Genomic DNA, 12,885 nt, shown 5'->3' with positions numbered 1-12,885 from the left:
GTTTCCATGGTTGCTGGTGTATTGTCGATGTTTGAAATGGTTTATGTTTTTTACAGGTGTCAATGGCTACTGTCCGTAATAAGTCGTTTAACTGTCTAAAATATAAATTAGAAATTAAATTATAAATTATAATATAAATTACATATCAATTGTATGTTTCAAGCATTACACGAGAAAACATACTATGACATTATGTTGTAGATATTTGAACAGGATTTTTAATCTTTGTTGTCTTAAATTTCAATTAAATCTTTTCTTTGATTTTCATGAAATTCTTAGTAGCTTAACGCGCAAAACAATTTCCTGGATAACTACATCTCAACCATTATTCTCAGAAATGTAGAAACTTTATAAGATAAATTATCTTCTTCTCTTCTGTTATTTCACACTTGTACAAGGAAAATGATATCATATTATTTTAGAAAACTGTTACTTACATAACATCTAACGATGTTTATTTTGTAATTTGCTATTCATGTAAACTTTACAATTTATTTTCAATCAGATAATTTCATAAATATAAGAAAATTGCGTGTTATTTAATATGATATGTCTAACTGTCTCGATGGTCAATTGGTTATCTAATCCACGTGGGAAGCATATTGGCAGAGCCTAGTCATCGGACCGACCAAACTTTACGAACAGTCATATTGGTGATGCTCATAAACTAATTAGCGTAGACGGCCATAATTTCCTTCCAGGAGACAGTCGTAGTGTCTACACCACAACGGTTTCGTGGAAGTTACTAAACAGATGGCGAAGTAGGACCGGTAAAGGACGACCCCGTTCGGTAGGAACGTCATGAAAAAGATGGCGTCATTTGATTCCTCCCACAGACCCGACGCTCTTGAAAGGATATATAATTGTATGGCAGTGGATGCGAGAATTTAGAATTCCACAGAAAAGATATTGAGAACTTAATCACAAATTGATTAAATTTGCGTGAAAAAATAAATGTTTGATTTGCGAGGATGCACATCCCAGGACGAGTCAGTAAAATGTTATTTTGTTTGTCTATCAAGGAATTATGATCAGGTTTCTGAAATTTAGTAGTTGTTAGTGTTCACATACAACTTGATTTACGGACGATACACATATATTAGGGTTAGCAAACCTGACCGAAATCAATAAGAATTTTCTAATACTATAATACCGTTATATTTTTTTTAAAATATGCATATCACAATGGGTTAATCTCTGCTAAAACATATGTTGTTGTAGCATAGGTGCTTTTTCGTCACCTATGACAAACCTTAAATGATAACTCGTCGTCCTAGTCGCATTAATATAGAACTTAAAGTGTTCATTTATTCACAAAGTCAATAGCTGTCCTATTACAAAACCAAATTGCCGTAATTCACTATCATACGTATTTGCCTGACAGTAATAGTTTGATGACTGTCATTTATCACTGATTGCGTGTTTTATTCTTTCTTTAAACAATGTGTCATCGAATAATAGGTGTATTATTATATATAAATATGATAAATTGTAGCGTAATGTTATTTAAAAATGTACCGATAAAGGTCCTATTTTAATTCTTTCCTAATAACAATCTGCAAATATCGTGGTCTTTTATCAGCGCTTTCTTAAATTTCACGTTTAATAATTATGGCCAAAGTACCTTTCAAATTTGAAAGCAATAAAATATATTTACATGGGCTTTTTAAAGTATACGTATCGCAATTACTATATGTTTTGTAAAAGGCGATAGCTGAAGGAAAGTAAATTAGTTTCCTGATAAAATACCACAGACCTATTTCCTGGAAAAGTGGTCTCGTTGTACGGAGTTGTTGTTCGTCCGTTCCGTTCACCAGACCACGCTTTATAAGTTTTCATTGGAATATATATTTCGCTGTTCAAATGTGATAATGTTTTTTGATCATCTTAAGAGTGCTTATTAGTTATTACATTGCCGCTTCTCAGTCTGTCATTTTTCAGCTTGTGGGCGTGTAACTGCGTATGCGTTATAAGCACAACTAGTATAGTCAAGCCAATCGATATAAAGCATCGTGATGCTATTACAAAATTTAATGCGTATATAGTTTCTATGGGTTTTGTTTTTAATTGTGTAAAAATAAAATGACGTACGAATCATAATACATTGAAATAATTATAGTATATTGGATATAGACACAGTTAATACATAAAAAATAAAAACTACAAAGTATTTCTTCGGTTAACGGTTATGTAATTTTGTAGAAATAACATGAAGTTTTTTTCATGTTATTTCTACAAAATTACATAATTCAATCCCATTCAAGTCAATTCCTTTTTTTCTTATAAATAATATTGGAATACATTTTTGTCAGTATATTTTAAAAAAGCCAATATGCTCGTTGATCTAGTGTTTATAGAAATAACTTACAACTCCTTTTGCCAGCTTACTATTTACACTGAAGTTAGTTATTTTTTTTTTATATAACAAGCATTTTTAACAAATAATTTTTCAAATATCGGATATATAGGACTTTTTCTATAGATTCTATTAAAAAGATACTAATGCGTAATCAAGGAACCCTTTAAATTTCCTTGAATATTCATTATTCGAGAGGTCTCAGTGGCATCCCTCTAATCATACAACGGACATGTGCTCCCCAGTTGGCACCGATCTTAACGCGTCTTTTCTAGCAATCTTATTAGGCATCGCCCCGAAATCCTAGGAGATTGCTTTGGTTCACCCAATCCCTAGAAAAGGGAACCGCTCAGAACCGTCCAATTATAGGCCTATAGCTATCAAGTCCTTCCAGTATAAGCTGCTTCTTGCGGAACTCAGAGGAGCACCAGCTCCAAGGGAAAGGCATTAGCATCCAATTTCGACATAGCAAATGCCTTTGATCGCGTTTGGCCCAAAACGCTTCTTTCGAAGCTTCCTGCCTATGGGTTTTCCTGGAAATTATGCAACTGGATCACCATATTTTTGGTAGATTGGAGCATCAAGGCCGTTGTTGACGGTGCATGCTCTGACTTAAAATTCGTCAATTCTAATGTTCAACGAGGCTGCATACCTACTATCACCCACTCTGCTTCTACTGCATATCAATGGCTTGTTGCAAATCAGTTTAAAATTGAATCTTTGTCTAACAAAAACTGGCTCCAATCTGAGAGAGATTGGAGCCGGTTAAGCCTAATAAAAAAAAATCACCATTTACGACAAATGGCAATTTTCTTAAATCTTCACGATTTAAGAACATTCCCATTGCCGCTACAGCTAGTATCGGAATACTTCGCTTTAATGTTTCAGGTCTCGTTCTCTCTCTCTCACTCCTCTGTGCGGGAGCTCCCCAGTACCAACTTCTTCCATTTGACTATATTCCACGTAAAGCGGCTCGAATTATCGACAATCAAGCCCTTTCCGAAATGCTTAAACCTTTGGCTTTGCGTACAGATTTTATTATTTATATATTTTTCAGAGGGTATGTTCCGAGAAATTGCTTGGATTAATCTCGAGTGCTGAATTTCACCATCGGACATCGCGTCAAATTTCGAAGTTTCATTCGCACCATCTAGATATCCGAAAATTCACAACAGCGGGATTTTAAGGCATTTTCTGCCACGCACATCTACTCTGTAGAATCAGCTATTGCTGGTGGTAAGGCCAGCAACGCACCTGTAAGCCCCGCGCTTTTGCAGATCTCCATGGACGGTGGAGTCACTTTCCATCAGGTGAACCTAATGCCCGTTTACCATCTATATCGAAAAAAAGAGCTACTGATCAGATTATCGAACCATGATATTTTAATATTCAAATTGAAATCACTACATCCTTAATTTTAAGTAAACAATATGAGAATGTTCACCGATTATATACAATATCTTCCTTTAATAATAAAAGTTTAAATTAAGCAATGCTTATAAAATATTCGCTATATTTGCGGTTTTTTTTTTTTTTATATTGGATAAAAAATATCAAACCAATTGTAGGTTACTTGAACGTTATAAATTACACCAATCAATAGTTTGAAGTCGTCCTCGCCTTTGAATATTTCACGTCTCGAGAATCGTAGTTGATCAATTTCACGCGTTACTTTGTCGACCTACCTGTTATTTTTTTCATTTTTACATTTTACAATAAATATATTTTTTTGTTCCCTCCCTACTTACATTAAAACCAATATTATATATTATCAATTAGATAGCTTCTTGACAAAATACTAAAACCTTGTGTAACCGTTAAGTCATTTGTCAGGTATATTTCAATGGTAAAATTATGTCATTTAATAAAAATATACCTTTAATGATTAAAATATTTGATTTATAAATAAATATAAATATATAACAACAGATTGGGTATCAAACTGTAGACAAAATTAGATGTTTGTGTTGTAGTATGTTTATCTATGAGGGTATTTTTTAAGATCTGAAATGGAATTCCCTATCACGCTGCTATACTATATATAGAAGGGTAGAAATATATAGTTTTATGATGTTTTTTTTCCTCCGCCAAAAGACTAATAGAAAGCCGCTTATTTGTTACTCAAACTAGTACGAAAATATTAAGTCTGATTAAGGATCCGCAAATATAATTCCATTGATAAAAATGTTAATTTCATGTCATATTTATATATATATGTATATATTTTTATTTGCTATCAGAGCATAATATATAAAATAATTTCTATATAGAAATATATTTTAAAAGTAAATACAGTATGAGAAGGAATGTCTGGAATGGAATTAAATATAGAAGGAAAATGCGAGTTCAAAGAAAACTAATTTCACATAATTTTCATATTAAAACAGACAAGAAAATACGACGTACAATGTGTGTGTCATTATTCATCAAACAACACTATATAATAGCTGTATTTAATGTGACGTCTTTCGTATTCATTTTTAAACTAAGGGGTTAAAAGTAATAAAAACATGTGTGTTTTACACTTTTTAATTATTAGTTCGACGATGTTAATTGTATGTTTAATATCTACCTGTTAAGTGAAAGTTCTTTGGTCTTTGACATATTTCATGTTTTCAAAAAAAAACCTGAGCGATCGATAAATAACTGAAAAAGATATACACGAACTATATAGACGAATTAAGAACATCTTCCATTTTTAAGGTCGATTAATATTTTTTTAGTTTTTATACATAAAAATAAAGGAGACGTGTTTCTCCAACATTGTTAACTAAAATCGAAACAACAAAGTTATACCAATTATATAGATAAGACTAATATAATCAGCATTATGCTTCTAACATAATATTGGGTTGCGGAAAAAGTTATTTCGTACTTTATATGTACATTTGAGATATTTTTTATTATTCTGTAATCAATTTGATTATAATATGTGCCATTTTGTAGACAGTGAATTCATTCCAATGCTGTAGAAAATTTGGGAATTACTATAAATAACTGCTACAATTTGTTTTGATAGTCCTCTTTTGATGTTAACCTTACTACGAATAAAATTCTGAAAAGCCCAAAACAGGTGAAAATCTGACAGTGCAAGATCATGACTATGACTATGGTGAATACAATAACATTAGCCAAACAAGCTCTCTCATCATCAATCAATCATGTGATCTTGCGATATCATAAGAAAAAACCACACCATTTCTGTTGATCAATACCTGGCATTTTTTCTTTATTTCTTGAATCTTATTAGTTTTTGGCAGTAGTGATCCGAATCGATGCCTTTCCAATCCCACAATACAAACTTCAGTATCTTATTGGGAATTAATCCAGGTTTCGCTACAGACTATATCTGTGGAGCTTGATTCATTGTCTGTCGTGGTCCATTTATTATATTGTATGTCGTAATCTAGTTTTCATCACCAGTAATCTTTTTTTTTTTAAATGGTTTGGTTTCATTATGTTTCAATAGATAATCGCAAATGGTTACACGATCCATTAGGTTTCTTTCAGTAACCTCGTGTGTCACCCATATATTGAACCTTTTTGTGTATCCAGAATTTTTCAAGTGGGTCAAAACTATTTTGTGGTCAACCCTAGACTATTCTACTATGTCGTAACTACTAAAGTGATAATTTTGCTCCACTTTATCAAAAATTACATCGACTTTATCTACAAGAGGTCCACCAACGTCAACTTGATCTTTGACATCAAAATTCTCGGACTAAAAACCCTTAAACCAATTTTGACTCTCTAACGAACTAATCTCTTTCTAACTCTAACGAATATTGCGTTAAGTCCATTAATGTCACAATAAGTATTTTTGCGACTGAAATCGCGTTTTTATTTTTTTTGTAATAAAACTTCAAAATGTGTCGAAATTCTTCGTTAGATTCACTAAATTTTGGAGACAGTTAAACAATAGAAAAATTTCGGGGAGTTTTTACGTTTTTATTGTTTTTGTATGTGATATTATATAAAACAGCCAGATACAAACATTGCAAGCAAAGAGCTTCTTTTACGTAATTACCTAATTACAATTAACTTCAATATTTATTACAGTGTCACTTCAATTGATTCCTCGCCAATTTATTTTCGGGAAAATGTACCTACATTGATCTACGGAATTTTAATCGTCAATATTTCAACTCCACCATCGACCGTTTCGAAAAGCAGTTGCTCTTTTAAAATAAAGCAGATTCTCAATGAAGTTAGTACTCACAATTATTCTTTTTATTCAGTCCTGCTTTGGAAATCCAGCGTAACACCAAGCATCTTCCAAGAATTTTATGATTTAAGAACAAGGCTTAAATAAACTTTGATAAGAAATGTAAAAAGTGTTTCAGGGGTTACAGAGGTCTCATATAATATATCAAATAATACATTTATATGAATGATAATAATCTTCTCAAGTCCGTAGCTAAATAACTAATGCTTCGAGAATTTAATTACATGTAGTTACGTTTTATTGAGACTGCTGTGTAAAGTTGTAGTGTTGTTAGCTTTACATGAAATTTAGATAACGATGAATTATGACTGAATATATGTACAGGAAGAATCTTTATCGAAAAATTCCGAAAACGAAGATAATCATTTAACCGTGTGACGTGATGGAAATAAAGAAAAATATACCTATTGATACAAGAGGTGGGTAAGGAAAAAAACTGCAATAAGTTTGTAGAGAAAGAGTTTGTACGGTTGAACGCGATCACAGGAAATACTAGTCTGATTTTAATTTTTTTTTTTTTGCTATACTTGTTACTTTTTGGAGGAGGTGAATATGCATTATAAAATCAGGTTTCGACACAGCAAAACTTGAAGCAATATGACAAAACATCTAATCTAATAAACCTAAATTAAAATGTATTTTATTTTTGTATTGGTCTCAAATCCTCAATCCATATTGGATTTCTCATAATATCCCAGTAATATATAACCAAACGCATAGTATTACGATCGTGCTTAACTGCTACTAGCAATCAATTCAATATTATCTTAGTTATTACAAAACACTTGACCAGCACGTGGTTGAAACTTAGACTACTATCATATCTGGCACTTGTAATATGTAAGTAGTAAATGAGTACTTAAGGTAACGTCGTTCCATTCAAGTAATAAATACTTGGAAATGATACATGATAGAGAGCGCCTTAGTGCTCATTTTAGCAATAACGGATTTACGTGAAAAGATATTGTGATCTAAAATATTATTATTTCTAAGAATTGCTGAGTGTTCTGCCAGTACTTCTCTATAGAATTTATAAACATTAACAAACTGTAAATACTGTACTGCGTTATAAGGTTTCATTTAGAAGAATATCTAGGGGGCTTATTCCATTACGCTGCTCCAACATGAGTTTGTTGATATGGCATTTTCTCACCTAAAACATGCAGATTTCTTCACAATAATTACCTTTACTGAGCAATGCTTGTCTGGGTTCGAACCCGCCATCATTGGTTCAGATGCACATGTTTCAATAAGTCTATATCGACTTTTTAAAGTTAAAGTTAAGTTAAAAACTTAGTTAAAGATTTATTTAACAAAAAAATAAAATTTCATTAATTCGTGTAATTCCGATTAGCCTGAAGGTTGACTGGTACAGAGTATCTTCTGGCGTTAAGTCCATAATTTGGTCACTAAAGTTTTGCAGTGAATAATAAATAACATTCTTGTTGCCGGAAGCCAAAAGATGGCTACGAGTCAAACAGAATTCAGTATCAGATCACAGACACCAGCACAATTACAGCAATAGGTGGATAATTGGCTTAATGTTATGTTCTAATCTCGAGTAAGATCAACCGACAAAGGCATGCGGGTGGCGCCGGCGCACCTCGCTCTTGACTTCACTTAGCATTGGAACAAGTAAAGCTATTGAAATGTAAACGGGATTCATTCAACGCTGGTGGCTAAACACTTAAAAATAAAATAATCCCATCAGAAAAATAATCGAACGTGCGCACGTTACAATCAATGACACCATTGATCTTATTTTATATGTAATCCAAAAAAATCATGATTTTTCTTTATATAAATTTCAGTCAGAAAGCTTTTCTGTCTATCAATATGGACATTGTTGCCTTTGTAAAATAATGTCCATATGTATTTGTAATCTAAATTCCTACCTAGTAATAATAATGCACTTTTAAAATTGGTTCTATTAATATATCAATATTTTATAGTATAAAACAATAAAGAAATGTTTAAGTACAAATTATGTTAAATGTGGTACATTTGATTTTTTATAAGCCTTTTTTTCACGGAAAATTAAGACTGACTGATAAATAATCTTAAGTACCTATAATGATAACACAAAATGTTGCTTCTCGTTTTTGATATAATACGCTTTGAGTAAATTTTAATGCTACCCGTATATCTTCGGAACACTAATGGCATCCCTAATAAGACACGCTTTTCATATAAAATAGCACAATTATGAACCTTTGATAAAAGGTATTTCAATTTATTTACAAAGCAAGAGCAATTAACTAAAATATGTTCATTTATTTTACGTTTGTTAAGTTAAGTTACGTTTCAGTTGAGTCTAAAAATCCCAATTAAAAGTAGGTACTAAGTATATATTATAAACAAATAAAATTACTCTTTATTGTTAAAACCACTAAACACATACATAAATCACATTCAAAAAAGATGCACAAGACGCGGCCTTAAAAACGATCTCTCGTAAGCAACTTAAAATTTTTCAGAGCGTTAAATAAGAGATAAATGTTTTTTAGGGCATCTCGTCAGCAATATAGATTTAATAAGACTAGGTGTAATCTAGCGACCCGTTCATTAGTTTTACATGGCACGACCACTGCAGGGTTAAGCATTTATTGCACATCTATATATATGTATATCACACCTTTCATAACGTCAGACTGTGCGCGAACCGTGAAGAGGTTTCATGGGTCAGTGCGTATAGTGTTCAATGCGCGAGAGAGTGCCTCGGCTGATAGGTTGAAACGGCCTTTACGTGCGTCCGCATTTTATACTGTAAAGCTTTTTTCCTGTTATTTTTTATTTGCGTGATTAGATACATATCTACATCTGTAGCGGGTATGCTGTTACTTGCTGGTGTATGTAGAGGGATTTCATGTAGCACCTTTTAATAAAATTATCCTTTTAGAAATATATCGGTCAAAGATTAAATGGCTAAACAGCTGCAATTTTAATAAAGTTGAATTTGATTGAATAGAAAACAGTAAATTACCATCGTTTTTGCTTCGGCACGAACGAATGCAGTTGTTCTTGCTTTCATTTTTGTTTTTTGTTGCCTGTATGTATAAGTAATGTAATGTAATAAGAACTGGCCCGGGACTAAATTTAAATCAATCTTTTAGTGCATATGTTTTAAATTAATTAATAGCAATTATATCTTGAAACAATGATTATATTAGTTATAGAGGTACACGTCTCCTTAAAACGCTGTCTCAAACAGTCTTCGTCTTTGAAAGACGTTTAAGCCTATAAGTAGTTATTATTAATTATTTTGTTAAATACAGGCAGAAAATCATTTACAAGCGAACATGTTGGTTTTGAAATACAAAACAAAAATATAACGTTTTTGAATCACCGCACACCTGGATTTTTATACGAAGCATATTTCTGTTCATATTTATTTTATGTTAATATATTTTTGTTACTATTGCTGCCCTTAACTCACGTCCAGCTGTTCGTTTTAATTGACACACAAACTTCGAAATTACATTAAGTTAAAATAAACTGCCTGTATTAGGTTTGTTATATTTATAACAAAAATGACACTAGTTTCGTATGTATTGATAGTCAATTGTAAATACTAAAAAAAAAAAAACAAGTATATAGAGTCCTGTCCGTAATCGGTCAGGACATCTCTATGCGAGTTGTATGTGACATTATCGATTAATTTTCGTTACGCAATGAAATGCTTGGAAGGGAGAACATTCGAGTATAATTAGAGTAAATATTTTATTGCTTATGCTAGTAAGTAATTAAATCACCCAAAATATCGTAATGTAACACAGCCTGTAAATGAGCCACAGCTGGCCTAAAGCCTTCTCACTTTTTAAAGTAGACTTTAGAGTTCATTGGACACCGTGCTGCTCCAATTTGAGTTAGTTTATATACCTGTTGCAGATTTTCATCCGACGCGTGCAGATTCTTCACGATGTACTACTACTACTACTTACTACCTTTATTCGAGTACGAAATGATTCGAATGATTGAATGATTGAAGCACACATTAAGCACATGAAAAATTAGTGATGTCTAGGTTTCAAACCATCACTTAAGTCAAACGTGGTCTAATCATTGTTCCAACACGAACTTAAAATACCACTGGGTTTTTTTATTATTCTCGTTCCCTTATTTAATTATTGGAAGTTACGATTTGTTAGTGTTACGAGTTGGTGGTATGTGCGCGTACTAATTTGACTAGAGTTAGGAAACGCTGCCAACCCTCTGAATATAGGTAATTAAATCATACATGTCCCATAATCCTCATCATAATTTATATATATGGTATCCTTAATTAATTTTTCGTTTAAATATAAATTTTCAGATAAAATTATTGTTTTGTAATTTTATTATAATTATACCTTTCGTTTTTGTTGTTAATTAATTTCTACTCTCGTATTTAGTTGTTAATTTTAATTAAATCCTTATTACATGTGATGTTTATTTTTAGCAAGTTTGAAACTGTCATAGATATAAAAGTTGTTGGTTAATCTAATGTACGAAAACAAGGAGATATTCAGAGCATTTTCCACGGTGATGGTTTGTCCATATCTGGTTGCTCATTTACGGGATAATTACTCGTATTACACTTGAGATCCCAGGCTAGAGATACTTCAATTTTTAGATTGTTTGACGTCATTAAATCAATTTTTTTCATAAAACTTTAGTAATCTTACACCAAGCAACCTTTAGACCCTTTTAACAATTAAATAGTGGCGGAGTAATGCGAAATATGTAGCGTTAACATGTTTTAATTACTTTAAAATTATTATGCAAATTACAATGCTTTGGGGACTAATTTGGTTATAAATCATAGGTGTCAGGTTTAGACCCAAAAAGTTTAGGTATACCTTGGCATAATAATTAATAAAGTGTTTTATAAAAAATGTGATTATATACAATTAAATTTAAAATGCGTGTTATTTAAAATTATACGACTTTCGACGGAACAATCATCGCTTAAAAACAATAGCTCGTGTATATAGATTTTTTAAACAGAACAGTTGCTTGTTATTGAGATCTGAAGACTAACGTGGTTTGAAATCTGAACTCGATCGGATCGGAAATCACTGTAACCTTAAGGCGAATTATCCTAATCATTTAAAAAGGTACCTGATATTGTGATCGTGGAATGTGAAATTATGTATCTACAAGTTTTTCAAGAGGTGCCCTTGTCTCAGCTTTTGGGAATTTATAGGCTGTTGCTTGCCATAAATTGCAAAGGTATGATAATAACACAACATGTGAAAATAGGAACCAATATTTGTCGTACTCTTATGAATCTTTAAAGATTTTTTATGAATTACTCGCAATGATGTCATAATGTATTTGAGAAAACAAATATATTGATTAAATAAACAAAATAACATGTACAAGCGAACCATGACTAAAAATCATAAGAAAACATTGAAGTAAATAGCTATAGCTCCCTTTTATATAAATGCAGTATTTATTAAATTACATCTCATTACTACAAGAAAAGCTCACCGGTAATTGATTGACTACCTGCTCATCGCGTAGGTGGCGTGGGCCGGTTGCCATGGTGACGCCCACGCGGCACCCTCGCCCCGCTCAGCATTGACCCGGGAGACCTTGACCTCACAGCTGACAGACGCGTGCCGCCGGCCGCGCGCACGGAACGTATGAAACTTATTCCGCGGTATTTTCGATCGCCTAAATCTGGACGCTCTTTAGTTCTTTTTTTAAATTACATTAAACTGTTGCTGTACTAATAAAATACTTTTTAAAGGCTTGACGTTGTTTCATTTTATTTTTGCTTATGGTTATCTATGATTTAAGAGACAGTATTCAAAAATTATAGATACGAATAAAGAAAAAAAAACAACCTTAATAGAGTACGTAGGTAGTTTTGTAGGCGTCAGGTAGCGTTTCAGGTGAAAATGTAATAAATTACGATTAAAAGTACTACGGAGGTAAAAACATAGCTCATTTTTTTGGGAATTAACGAAGGCATGGAAAAAGTATATAGAACGTACGATATTATACTGCACAATGTCATAGTCCGATTGTAGGGCAAACCGCCACGACCAGAAAGAGTCCAGGTGCCAGCTATTAAAAGTAGTTGCTTTAAAGTTGAAAATAAAGTCTGGAGCTAAAGAAACTGTTAAATAATAATGTAACGCGACATCCGTAAAGTTATAATATTATGTATTACGGTGCATAGTAACGCGCTCGTTGCGACTGCCAAAGTCAAGTCAAAAATATCAATGCACTATAGAAACGTTACTTGCTTAATTATTGTCAAAAATCTACCACCGGTTCGGAAATAAAGCCCTCGGACCTTAGAAGAACCGGA

General features: G+C 32.3%; 1 protein-coding gene across 7 annotated transcripts in view; it reads right to left on the bottom strand.

The window, feature by feature from the left end:
• The window catches only part of LOC125066599 (myocyte-specific enhancer factor 2), a 151,599-nt gene extending 139,407 nt beyond the window's left edge, over positions 1–12,192 (bottom strand). For 2 of the 7 annotated variants that reach the window (XR_007119693.1, XM_047674766.1), the window contains exon 1: positions 12,075–12,191. Coding sequence is in view for 6 of the 7 variants with exons in the window: in XM_047674766.1 (XP_047530722.1) it covers positions 12,075–12,110 (36 nt within the window). In the remaining variant the exon portion in view is untranslated. Of the gene's footprint in view, positions 1–12,074 lie in introns of all 7 variants that reach the window. The other 5 variants (XM_047674894.1, XM_047674977.1, XM_047675141.1 and 2 more) reach the window with 5 other exon arrangements.
• Between the last annotated feature and the right edge of the window lie 693 nt (positions 12,193–12,885).

The sequence above is a fragment of the Vanessa atalanta genome, chromosome 1, assembly GCF_905147765.1.
Source record: "Vanessa atalanta chromosome 1, ilVanAtal1.2, whole genome shotgun sequence".
In the NCBI taxonomy this organism is placed as follows: Eukaryota; Metazoa; Arthropoda; class Insecta; order Lepidoptera; family Nymphalidae; genus Vanessa; species Vanessa atalanta.
Note: the sequence above shows the minus strand (reverse complement) of the source record. Positions and strands in the feature narration are given on the sequence as shown.